General features: G+C 40.2%; 1 protein-coding gene across 5 annotated transcripts in view; it reads left to right on the forward strand.

Annotated features, from left to right (window-relative positions):
• The window catches only part of SNX24 (sorting nexin 24), a 171,326-nt gene extending 163,774 nt beyond the window's left edge, over window positions 1-7,552 (forward strand). For 4 of the 5 annotated variants that reach the window (XM_023738669.1, XM_023738667.1, XM_023738666.1 and 1 more), the window contains one exon: window positions 6,356-7,552. In XM_023738669.1, the coding sequence (XP_023594437.1) occupies window positions 6,356-6,517 (162 nt within the window). In that variant the 3' untranslated portion in view covers window positions 6,518-7,552. The remainder of the gene's footprint in view (window positions 1-6,355) is intronic. The other variant, XM_004384275.1, reaches the window with a different exon arrangement.
• The last annotated feature ends 5,567 nt before the right edge of the window (window positions 7,553-13,119 follow it).

Here is a 13,119-nt window from a genome sequence, read left to right on the forward strand (position 1 = left end):
TGAGATTAATATTGCCACTCCTGCTCTTTTTTGGTAGTTGTTAGCTTGATATATTTTTTTCCAACCTTTGACTTTTAATAAATTCACGTCTTTGTTTCTAAGGTGTGTCTCTTGTAGACAGCATATGGATGGATGGATCCTGTTTTTTTTATCCATTATGTCAGTCTTCGTCTCTTTATGGGTGCATTTAGGCCATTTACGTTCAGTGTAATTATTGACAGGTGTGAGCTTATTGCTGTCGTTTTGTAGTGCTTTTTTTTGTGGTGCTGACAATTTCTTTGTTCCTCTTACTCTCCTGTGCTGAATTCCTTCTGTTTGTGGATTTTCTTTTTTCATTTCTTTTATTTTTGTAGATTTTGGTTTTACTGAGACTTTATTTATTTATTTATTTTTTATGAGTAAGTTTGTTAACTTTCTTTGTGGTTACCTTGAAATTTACCCTTATTTTCCTAGGTTTGAACCAGTCTATTATTGCTTAGTATTGCCTTGCCTTCCTCTTTATTAGAAAGTTGTATACCTACAACGTTTATTCCCTCCTTTATTGTTCTGATGTTGTTGTCATTTGCAGATTATCCTCTCTGGTTCCCTGTTGTAAATCTTTTGGTTTTGAAGAGTCATTGGGAGTTCATTTCCTAGGTTGGTATCTGGCTAGTGTGATCTTGCATCTTAGATTCAGGCTGTCATCTGACGTTGATTGTTCTCAAACTGAAGGACTCCCTTTAATAATTCTTGTATGTTTGTTTGGTTTTTACATGTTCCCTTAATTTTTGTTTATCTGGAAGTGTCCTAATTTCGCCATCCTATTTGAATGAGAGTTTTGTAGCATGTATTATTCTTCGTTGGCAGTTTTTTTTCTTTCAAGGTTTTATGTATGTCATCCCACTGCCACCTTGCCTACATGGTTTCTGTCAAGTAATAAGAGCTTAGTCTGATTGTTTCCCCTCTGTATGTGACTTTTCGTTTTTCTCAAGCCACTCTCAGGATTTCTTCTTATCTTTGGTTTTAGCAAGTGTGGTTATGATATGCCTTGGTGATTTTCTTTTGGGATCTATCCTATATGGCATTCATTGAGCTTCTTGGGTGGTCAGCTTTTCATCTTTCATGATATTAGGGAAGTTTTCTGTCAACAATTCTTCATTGATCCTCTCTGTGTTTTCTATTTTCTTCCCTTGTTCTGAAACTCTGATCACTCACAGATTTTTGCTTTTGATTGTATCCCACATCATTCTCAGGCTTTCTTCATTTTACTTCGTTCTTTTTTCTGATTTTTCCTCAAACAAAGTTGTAGCTAAGTGTTTGTCTTCCATTTCGCTGATCCTGTCTTCCATTGTTTCAAACCTGCTTCTCATCCCTGCTATGACACTATCCATTTCTGAAATCTTGTTGTTTATCTTTTGGATTTATAATTGTTATTTTTATATGATTTCTAGTTGTGAATTTATTTTGGCCTTTTGTTCCTGTATCCTGAATTCTTCCATTTTTTGGTCTGTATTTTCCATGAATGTGTCTATTTTTTCCTCATTTTTGTCACTTTTTGCTTCAACTCTTGGATCGCTCTGAATAGTAGAGATTTGAATTCCCTATCAGGTAGTTCTGGTGCCTTTTCTTCTAATAGAAAGTCATCTGGTGTTTTATTTTGGATGCCTACTGGAACCACCCTGTCCTGTTTTTTTATATGTTTTGATTTTGTCTGCTGTCTTCGAGACGTTCAGTACTTATTTTCTTCTTTTATTGATTGTAGATTTGTTTGTTTCATCCTGTTTTTCTGTCTTATTTTGTTATGTCTTAGTAGGTGGGATGTGCATTCTTTACTGTTTGCTCATCTGGTGGACACAATATTTTTCACCTCCTTGTCCAATGGGCAGGTCCAGTCACTCAGCAGTGGTGCAGCAGGGCAGGTCCAGCTGAAGAGGAGTTGGTGGGACGGGTTGTTTGTGGCACATACTTGGGCCGACAAGGTGAGCTGGGGGTCTGTACAGAGCAAGTTCCGGTAGGCTGTGCCTGTGCTGCTCAGGAGTGCAATGTTCAGCACATGGTGCAGATGGGCAGGAGGGAGAGAGAAGGGGAGGTTGTGATGTGTGGTGCTAGATTGTGTATGGGAAAGAAGAGAGAGAGGAGAGACAAACAGGAGCCAAAAAAAAGTCCTGCGGGAACTTGCCATTGGAGTGAAGAGACAAAAAACCAAGAATGAAGAAAACCAAAAAGGAAAAAAATAATAAAAATAAAAATTTTTAGAAAAAGAAAAAATGTCCCCAGGGATCCCAGCAGTATGGCTGCGCAGACTGGTGAAGCGGTTCCCAAGCTGTGCAGTACATACTGGCAAGAAGGGGTGGAGATGACACACAGCACCAGGTATTCAGGGGACAGGAAAAGAAGATACGTAGAGACAAGAAACCGAGAAATGAAGAAAAATAAAAAGGATAAAAGAGAGAGAAAACAAACAACACAAAAAAGAAAAAAGAAAGCTGCCAGGGATCCCACCAGCATGACGGCTCAGACCAGGGAAGCAGTTACCCAGCCAAGCAGTGCTTCACAGCCTGTCAGGAAGAAGCAAAGATGGCACATGGAGTCAAGCGTTAGAGAGAAAGGAGGGGGAGGAAGTGAGAAGCGGGGAAGAAACCAAAAGAGGACAAGAAAATCAACACCAACAACAAAGAAATGGCAGTGAAGAAGCCAGTGTCAGTGGGGTAAATCCTTGAGGCACAGAACCAGCACCTCCTGTGCTTCAGTCATGGCCCACCGGGAAGCAGTGAATTGGCCAGCTGGGAGGCAGGAATCGGCATGTCAGGAAGCTGCGGATCAGCCAGCTGGGAAGCGGCAAAGGTTGAGCAGGGCAAGGCAGTCTGGAAGTTGGGAAAGCATGTCTCGCTGGTTACCGGCTACTCTGTCTCTTGCTGGGAGCTCCGTGAAGCTGCTTTCCTGTACTCCCTGTCCACCGATCTCCAGCAGTTGGTGGATCCACACTGCATTAGCTGATAGGTGACCTCCGCCCCTAATTCTCCTTACTCTCTGTTAGTTTCTTATTACGTTTGGTGCTTGACTGAGTTCTTTATCTCTTCATTTGACACTTAAGGTTACAGGATTAATGTTTGTCTCTGTTTTACTTAGTTTTTCAGGTCTTTGCTGTGGAGGGACAGCGTGGTGGTTCCGTCTATAGCACCATCTTGGCTCTGCCTCCTGAAATGTATTTCTTTAATAATGACTGGAAAGTCAAAGTTGCTCCTTGATCCATGGGCTGCAGAATGGATGTTGTGTTAGCAGGCATGAAAACAACATTAATCTCCTTGTACATCTCCATCAGAGCTCTTGGGTGATCAGGTGCATTGTCAATGAGCAGTAATATTTTGAAAGGGATCTTTTTTTTCTGAGCAGTAGGTCTCAATAATGGGCTTAAAATATTCAGTAAACCATGTTGTAAACAGATATGCTGTCATCCAGGCTTTGTTGATCCATTTATAGAGCACAGGCAGAGTAGATTTAGCATAATTCCTAAGGGCCCTAGGATTTTCAGACTGGTCCATGAGCATCGGCTTCACGTTAAAAGTCACCGGCTGCATTAGTCCCTAACGAGAGTCAGCCTGTCCTTTGAAGGTTTGAAGCCAGGCATTGACTTCTCCTCTTTAGCTATGAAAGTCCTAGATGGCATCTTCTTCCAATATAAATCTGTTTCGTCTGCATTGAAAATATGTTGTTTAGTGTAGCCACCTTCATCAATTATCTTAGCTAGATCTTCTGGATAACTTGCCGCAGCTTCTACATCAGCACTTGCTGCTTCGCCTTGCACTTTTATATTATGGAGATGGCTTCTTTCCTTAACCTCATGAACCAAACTCTACTAGCTTCAGACTTTTTCTTCTGAAGCGTCCTCACCTGTCTCAGCCTTCATAGAATTGAAGAGATTTAGGGCTTTGCTCTGGGTTAGGCTTTGGCATAATGGAATGTTGTGGCTGGTTTGATCTTCTATCCCGACCACTAAAACTTTCTCCATATCAGCAATAAAGGCTGTTTCAGTTTCTTGTCATTCGTGTGTTCACTGGAGTAGCACTTTTAATTTCCTTCAAGAACTTTTCCTTCGCATTCACAACGTGGCTAACTGTTTGGTGCAACTGTTTTGGCCTATCCAGGCTTTCAGCATGCCTTCCTCACTAAGCTTAATCATTTCTAGCTTTTGATTTAAAGTGAGAGACATATGATTCTTCCTTTCACTTGAACACTTGAAAGGAACACTTGGAGGCCATTGTAGGGTTATTAATTTGCCTAATTTCAGTACCGTCATGACTCAGGGAATAGGGAGGCCCGAGGAGAGGGAGAGACACGGGGAACCACCAGTCTGTGGAGCAGTCAGAACACACACAACATTTATCGATTAAGTTTGCCATTTATATGAGTGTGGTTTGTGGCACCCAAAAACAATTACAATAATAACATCAAAGATCACTGATCATGGGTCACCATAACAGATATAATAATAATGAAAAAGTTTGAAATATTGCAAGAATTACCCACATGTGACACAGAGACACGAAGTGAGTACATGCTGTTGGAAAAATGGTGCCAATAGACTTGCTCAGTGCAGGGTTGCCACAAATCTTCCATTTGTAATAAACACAATATTTGTGAGGTGCAAAGCGAAGAGCAATAAAACAAGGTATGCCTGTATTTGTTTATTTCCTTGTCTTCCAGATTACCATGTAAGTTCCGTGAGGGCAAGGACTGTTACTTAGATCTGTAGTAACTGGAACAGTACATAGTGCATAATAATGGCTGATACTTACTGTGTGTCAAGCTCAGGTCTAAGTACTTTGTTTCACTCATCAATTTTTACAGCAACCTATGAGGGAGGTTGTGAGATCCATTTCAGTTAACAAAACTGAGGTACAGAGATGTTAAATAGCCCACCTAAAGTCACACAGCTGTTAAGTGGCTGATCTAGGACACAGAAGCTTCCCAGTGAATATTTGCTGAGGTGAACTTGATACTATATCCACCTGCTTACCTGACTTCCCCTTTGGCAAGTCTCAAGAGCAACTGAAGTCTACAAGTCCAGAACCAACCATCTTCTATTTTATTCCCATCTCAGTCTTCTCTCACTATCTATCTGGTTAGGCAAGCTGGAAACCTAAGAGGGATCTTTGACTTCTCCCTTTCCCTCACCGGTCACATCTCATCCATCACCAGGTCATCCAGGTCATGTCCCTTATTTCTCTAGAAGCCATCCACTTTTCTCCATCCTCCGACCACTGCTTTAGTCAGGCTGCCCTCACTTCCCATGTGAACTACTACAGTAGCGCTGAACTGCTCCCTTGTGTCCACTTTGAACTTGCTCCAGTACAGTCTCTGAATGATAGCCAGAGAGTTTTCAAAACACAATTTGACCCGTTTTACTCTGCTTACAATCCTGTAATAGCTTCTCATTGCTTTTTAGATAAAGCCAGAATTTTTGTCCATTGTTGTCCATTCCTGTCCATGCTTACCTTCCCCAATGAGGTCCGATCTTCCTTTAGGTGGTTTCATATAGTAGGTACTCTGTAGAGATTGGATTAAGAAATAAGCATTTTTTTTTTGTCTTAAAGTGTTACCACTAAATTTCCTTATATAATAACTATATTTATTTAAAGTACTTGGTTTTAGCATAATTCCCGGGTAGAATTATGTGCAGATTGAAGTTTAGACACTGAATTTCTGAGACAAGTGATAATTTGGTTTTTCCTCCACTCAAGTAGTCCATTCATATTTACCTGCTCTGATAACTGGAATGTGGTACAGCATACCGTCCGCCCCTGGATTTCCTTTGTATCTCCTCTAAAAATGTAGCTGGTTTTTTCAAGTTTGACAGAATGGTTTTTGTGGGAAATTTGCCGTTTTAAGTTAGGAAGACAGGTCCCCTGTCTTACTGCCCTCCAGAAGCTGGTGTAATAGAACAAGCATACTCAAGACATCTTAGACTAAATGCTGCTGTAAACCACAATGGAAAAACTGCAGCAAAGTATTCCCAGTAGAAATCTTGGAATTCCTTCAAGTGCATTGAGATTTTGTTAGAAATTGAATTGCCAGTGTAATCCATCTTCCTTGTGAGAAAACATTCAGATAAAGAGCTGGGGCCTAGCAGCATTAACCATTAGAACATCCCTTAAATCAATAAGCTACAAATCTGGCCGCACATTCCTGCAGCGCCTGGTGGTGCACAAACGTGGCTCTAGGCTGCAGCAGCATGACTGATAGCACCCCCTAAACACGGGCAAACTGCACAGTGCTGCAGATTTTTCAGTTATAGCAGGGCTTACCTTGTTTAAACTCTACAAAATTATATTTTATCGATGCACATAAGAAAAGCAGTTTTTCTTTTGTTTTTCAGATTGTCCAAACGTGGTTATTGAAGGAGTTCTCCATGGAATATTTTACCCTCATGTACAGCCCAGGTAGAAATCCTACGTGGCTAAGAGAAGCTGAAGCAAGTTTTGAAGTCATTGTCAAGGACATTGATATCTACCAAATTAACCTAAACTCTATGACATAACAGCTCTAGCTAGTGGTAAAATGCACAGTCACAGCTTAATTCAGGGCAGGGACATTTCCATTAGAATGGTGCTTTTAAAAAAAAACTGAACCTGGATGGTAGTCAGGTTAAGGCCAAGTGTTTAAGAAGTAGAATGTAGCTGCCAGCTTAGAAACGTGTGAAAAAGAAGTTGCAGGACATCCCTGGGAGCACTGAGTGTAACAAAACAGAGTTACTGTATGCTCCAGTAGCACCATTTGCTAATTGAAAATCATATCCTGACTCATACTAAGACTGATCAACTTTTTTGTTCAGATTTTATGACACACTAATCTTTTCACTGTGAGATTTTCTCAGCCATTGATGGGTACATTCTGAAGTGCTGGCACCAGGCAAGTGTCACAGAAGCACACTGCTAAATGTGAGGAAGGAACTAAACTGGAAATTAAATTATACTAACAATATCATAGCGTTTTAGAAATCATGATTTTTTGTTTACAGTAGAGTTGCATCATACCCAGGGGTTAGTTTCTCCATCAGCCCATAAGATAAAATGGGGTCTTATCAAGATTATCTTTGAAAGCGCTTTACGAAGGCCCCATATTGGAAATCTGTACATCCACCACAACCAGTTTTTTTTCTCCAGTGTTGCAAGAAATGACTGTTTCTTCAGCTGAAGACCAAATGAAGTTGTTGGTGTTTGTTCAGGGGCCATTTTATATAAGAAACACATACCTTTAAACACTAGACTCAAACTCAGCCCACAAAATGCTTGCCCTCTGAGAAGCAAAAGTGAACTGACGGTGAGGGAATGCCAGATTGACAACACTCATCTTGGTTTACATTCACTGAGTAGGTGGTATTGCCACAGCATTAAATGTTATTTCCTTTTCACTTACCTCATATATCGGATCACTATAAGTTAAAGTATTTATAATAAAGAACATTGAAGAAGAATTGATGCATTTGAATTATGGTGTTGACGAAGAATAGTGAATATACCATGAACTGCCAAGAGAACAAACAAATCTGTCTTGGAAGAAGTGTAGCCAGAATGCTCCTAGAAGCGAGGATGGCAAGCCTATGTCTCATGTACTTTGGACATGGTATCAGGAGGGAGCAGTGCCTGGAGAAGGGCATCATGCTTGGTAAAATAGAGGGTCAGTGAAAAAGAGAAAGACCGTCAATGAGATGAATTAACACAGTGGCTGCAACAATGGGCTCAACATAGCAATGATTGTGAGGATGGTACAGGACCGGGCAGTGTTTCGTTCTGTCCTCACTATGAGTCAGAACCGACTCAACAGCACTTCACAACAACAACAAAGTGTTTTTGATTTAACTCTACTGTACTTCAAACAGACGTTCATATTTATCTTACATGTTTCTTATAAAGGGTAAAAGCATATACATTACTTGTATGGATGTGCTATATTTGGGCATTTCATTGAAAACTAATTAATGGTTAGCCTATTTATGGTTATTAGTTTTATTAAGCTTCTATGTGGGAGAAATATATTTAGAATCAAAACTAATAACTAAATCATGCCTTTTGATTAGGAACTAAATATATAGGTTTAAAGCGTGTTCATTAGGATCTAAATATATAGGTTTAAAGCCTGCTGCAAACTCTTGAAGATGTTTTATGATAGATTGTTACCACTTATTGGAAACAGTACTAAATAATCAACCAAAAATAACTGTATAGGCAAGTATTAGAAATATTTTTAAAATGTTTTTGTTATTAGCTATTTTGAGTTAAATAAAAACAAGGAGTAAAGCACATTTGAGTCTTCTGTTCTGGGATTCTATTTGAAATACCAATTGTCCCTTTTTGATTGTGGTAAATATATATATAGCAAAACATTTCCTGTTTGAACATTCTTCACATGTACAATTTGTGTGTCTCTTTACACATACACACACACATACTCTAGGCACTGGAACAAAATGTCCAGCTGCCACCACCTGTATCACAATTGTCTCTCCACACCCATAGTGTTGATTGCCAGCAACCACAGTCCAAAGCAGCAGGAAGATGGTCTTTATCATCTTCCACCTTCCACCCCACATCTCATGAACATACATCCAGTTGACAGAACCTTAATCTCATTGAGATTTCCAGCTGCACGGGAGTCTGGGAAGGGCTTGGCAGCTTTCTGGTCCCTAAAGTTCAGGACTGCACATTGGAAAGATGATGGAAAATATTTCCATGGTTGAAAAGTTAAGAAAAACATCTAAAAGGATATATAAAGAAGAAAATTCTTCTACGGAGTCTCCTATATTCCCAGTTACCTTCCACAGACAACTACTGTACTTAGTTAATGTATATTCTTCCAGAGACATTTCATCCACAGGCAAGCAAATACTGTACATTTAGTGTACATATATTCTATCTCCCCCCTTTTACAAAAACGGTAGCGTAAATACTCATTTTCTACCTATTTTCATTACATTTCACTTATTATCTTGGTGATCTTTCCATATTAGTACATAAGTGCTTTCTCATTTTTATCGTTACATGAATCTGCTATGACTTATGTAACTAGTACCATATTAATAAGCATTTTTTAATTATAAAAATGCTATAGACAATAACGTACATATATTGTGAATTTTTAGAATATTTTCATAAAGCAATTATAAAGTCAAGATTAAAACAGCAAAAACATTCATTTAAAAAACTCAGCAGGCTGTCAGACATCTTTATGCTTGATTCTATGATATTTTACTCTTGGGTTTTATTGGACACAGATGCCCCATTTTGCTGTGCAGGTTGTGCACTGCACAAATCCAAGCATGTCATTTACAAAGACCATAGTGTGAATGGTATTGCCCTGAGTCACGCTTAGAGCCCTGCACTTGGGGAAATGTCAAAAAATCTAGATCATTCAATGCATGTATTCATTAACAATAGAAAAATAAAGGGTAAATAGAAGATCACAGAACAAAAAGAAGGAAAAGAAATTCTCTTGCTACTTAAGACAGGATATAGGGACAGTCCCTACTCTCCCAGCCCCCTAGTTCTTGGACTTGGTGGTTTGGCTGGGACTGGCCTCAAACCATCTCCCAATGCTTTTTCATGTGGAGTCTCCCTCAGCCCTGACCTCCATGGCCTGGCCATTTTGCATATTTGGAGCCTTGGTGTCCTTTCTCCTGGCATTGGTCTGGCTGAGGCCTCAGAGGCCTCACACACCACTTACTCCCTCCCTATCTAAAACAGTTGGTGAGTGTACAACCCCAGTAACACCATGACCATCACTACCTTGTAAATCCTACATTCATAAGCTCACTGAAAAATGTGGAAATGTCATGATTACAATTAAGAGAAATAACATGATCACAGTTTAGAGATAACAAATGGCTTTTATTTTACTTTTCAACCTTGATCAATTGATAGTGGCTGCTGGAAGTGCCGTGTTGAGAAGAATTCTTAGTAAGGATAGGCTTTGTGGTGAGGGAGCAGTAATCAATTAGTGAATCAATTAGTGACATCTGCCACGGGTGCAGGAAGAGTTCTGGCACACGTTGTTAGGTGCTGTCAAGTCAGCTTTGACTTGTAGTGACCTTATGTATAACAGAATGAAACATTGCCCAGCTATGCACCATCCTCACAATCATTGCTGTTAGAGCCCATTGTTGCAGCCACTGTGTCAGTCCATCTCATTGAGGGTCTCCCTCTTTTCTGCTGATCCTCTGCTTTATGAAACATAATGCTCTTCTCCAGCAATTGATCTCTCTTAAAGACGTGTCCAAAGTAAATGAGACAAAGTCTTACTATCCGTGCTTCTAAGAAACACTCTGGCTGTCCTTCCTCCAGGACAGATACGTTTGTTGCTCTGGCAGTCCATGGTATATTCAGTATTCTTTGCCAATGCCATAATTCAAATGCATCAATTCTTCAGTCTTCCTAATTATTGTCCAGCTGTTGCATGCATATGAGGCAATGGAAAATACCGTGGCTTGGGTCAGGCACATCTTAGTCCTCAATGTGACATCTTTGCTTTTTAACATTTTAAAGGGGTCTTTTGTTGCAAATTGACCACTGCAATATGTCATTTGATTTCTTGACTGCTGCTTCCATGGGCATTGATTGTTGATCCAAAAAGAATAAAATCCTTGACAACTTCAATTTCTTTGCCATTTATCATTATGTTGTTTATTGGTCCTGTTGTAAGGATTTTTGTTACACATACCAGGTGCCAGTCTCATATCCTTGGCAACCTTTAAGATTCTGCCACAGTACTTCTGGGATGTGCATCAGAACCACTTTGCATCCTGAATCAGTACTTTTGGGCTGCAATAGTCTCAAGCAGTTAGAAAAACAGCCCAGCTGATTCTGATACACACCTGTTGTCATGGATTGAATTGTGTCCCCCCAAAATATGTGTCAACTTGGCTAGGCCATGATTCCCAGTATTGTGTGATTGTCCACCATTTTGTCATCTGATGTGATTTTCCTATGTGTAGTAAATCTTACCTCTTATGATGTTAATGAGGCAGGATTAGAGGCAGTTATATTAATGAGCAGGACTCAACCTACAAGGTTATGTCTTAAGCCGTTGTCTTGAGATATAAAAGAGAGAAGCGAGCAGAAAGACATGGGGACCTCATACCACCAAGAAAGCAGCCCCGTGAGCAGAGTGCGTCCTTTGGACCTGAGGTTCCTGTGCAGAGAAGCTCCTAGACCAAGGGACGATTAATGACAAGGACCTTCCTCCAGAGCCAACAGAAAGAGAAAGCCTTACCCTGGGGCCGGCACCCTGAATTCAGACTTCTAGTCTCCTAGACTGTGAAAGAATAAATTTCTCTTTGTTGAAGCCATCCACTTATGGTATTTTTGTTATAGCAGCACTAGATAACTAAGACACCTATGTTAGGGACCACTCTCTGAGGGAGATGGTTTATGAACTACCTTTTAGCATCCTCTTAATGATTTCTATATTGACTTTGTATGCCTCCTTCAAAATCCAATACCAAGAAAACATCATTTCAGTGCTTAGGGTGTTGCATGTGGCCACAGGACTCTTTGAAAGAGCAGCAAGGATGTCTGACAGGTTGAGCAGATGTCTCAATCAATACCCTTTATACAGTGGGAAAGTCATATATTCATTTGTTTATCCATTCATTCAATGAAATGCCTTTGAGTCCCCCCACTGTGTTAAGGCACTGTGTTAGACACCTAAAGGAAAAAGACATAATCCTTGCTTTCTGGAGTTTTTAGCCATTGCATTCACTAGAGAGTATCTTTCCATTTTATTGAGTTGGATATAAAGTTCAGTGATTAAGTCTAATTCTCTAATTCTAATTCTCCCTGCTCTCCTTGGAATCATTTTCATTTTAATTCTTGGCTTTGTTTTTGTTTTCATCTTTGATGATAATTACAGATTTTGAATTCAGCAGCAGAAACCCAGAGATGTAGCAGACACTAACTCAAACTTTCTATACCATTTATGTTTTCTATCTATGTAGGTATGTAGTAGCAGACTGGATTCTGATGATAATGAAAGAACATTTATTTTTGTGTGAGAGGGAGGAAGGTACATTAAATATGTCAAGCCATTAAAAGTGTAATTTACACACTGAGCTTCTGTTAAGAGTGATGGAAAAATTCGGGAACAGTTTGTGATGATTGAACAAGATGGACATATTTAATGTCACTGAACTGTATGTGTGAAGATGGTTGAAATGGCAAATATTTTGTTACCTATATTCAATATTCAATTTATAATTTTAAAAGTATATTTTAAAAAGTATAATTTGGAATTTCTAGCAAAATGGCGCTGTAGGCAGAAGCACCACGCTGTCCCTCCACAGCAAATCTCCAAAAAACTAAGCCAAACACAGAAGACAGCAATCCTGAAACCCTAAAACATCAAATGAAGAGATAAAGAACTCAACCAAGCACCAAATGTAGTGAGAAAACTGAGAACAGAAAGCGAGGAGAGATTCATGCAGAGGTCCCCTATCAGCTAACGTTGCGCGGATCTGCCATCTTGGACTCCTATCGGAGACCAGCAAATAGGGGGTACGAGAAAGCAGCTTCATGGAGCTTCTAGCGGGAAACAAAACAACCGGTAATTTGCGATATATGTTTTCCCACCCCCCACCCTTCTTCACCCCTACTCGGCCTCCTCTGCTTCCCTCGGCCACAGTCTCTTGTCTGGAAAGCACTGGCTGCTTGGATTCCACCCACCCATACTGTCTGGCTCCATGACTGCCATTTGTTGGCTTCTGGTGTTGCTTTTTTCTGCTTCTTTTGATTTCTTCCTTACCTCTCACCACCTCCCCCTCCTTCTTCTCAAATACCGGGCTCCGTGAGCCATCTTTGCTTCTTCCTGAGGGATTGTGGAGCTCCATTTGAGTGTGGAACTGCTTCCTGGTCTGGGCTGCCACGCTGGTGGGATCCCGGGGCTTTTGTTTGTTTGTTTGTTTTGAATTGTTTGTTTTCCTTTTCTCTAGTTGGGAGCCCGTTCTGGCCGGGCAGCACTGCGTGGCTTGGGCCCTACCCCCTCAGCTTGCGCAGACACGCAGAGGGATCCCTGACAGTATTCTTTTTTTGTGTTTTTTTTTTTTTTCTTTCTGTTTTCTGGGGGCCTTTCCTTGTTCTTTTTTTTTTTTTT

Source organism: Trichechus manatus, unplaced genomic scaffold, assembly GCF_000243295.1.
Source record: "Trichechus manatus latirostris isolate Lorelei unplaced genomic scaffold, TriManLat1.0 scaffold00121, whole genome shotgun sequence".
NCBI classification, from domain to species: Eukaryota; Metazoa; Chordata; class Mammalia; order Sirenia; family Trichechidae; genus Trichechus; species Trichechus manatus.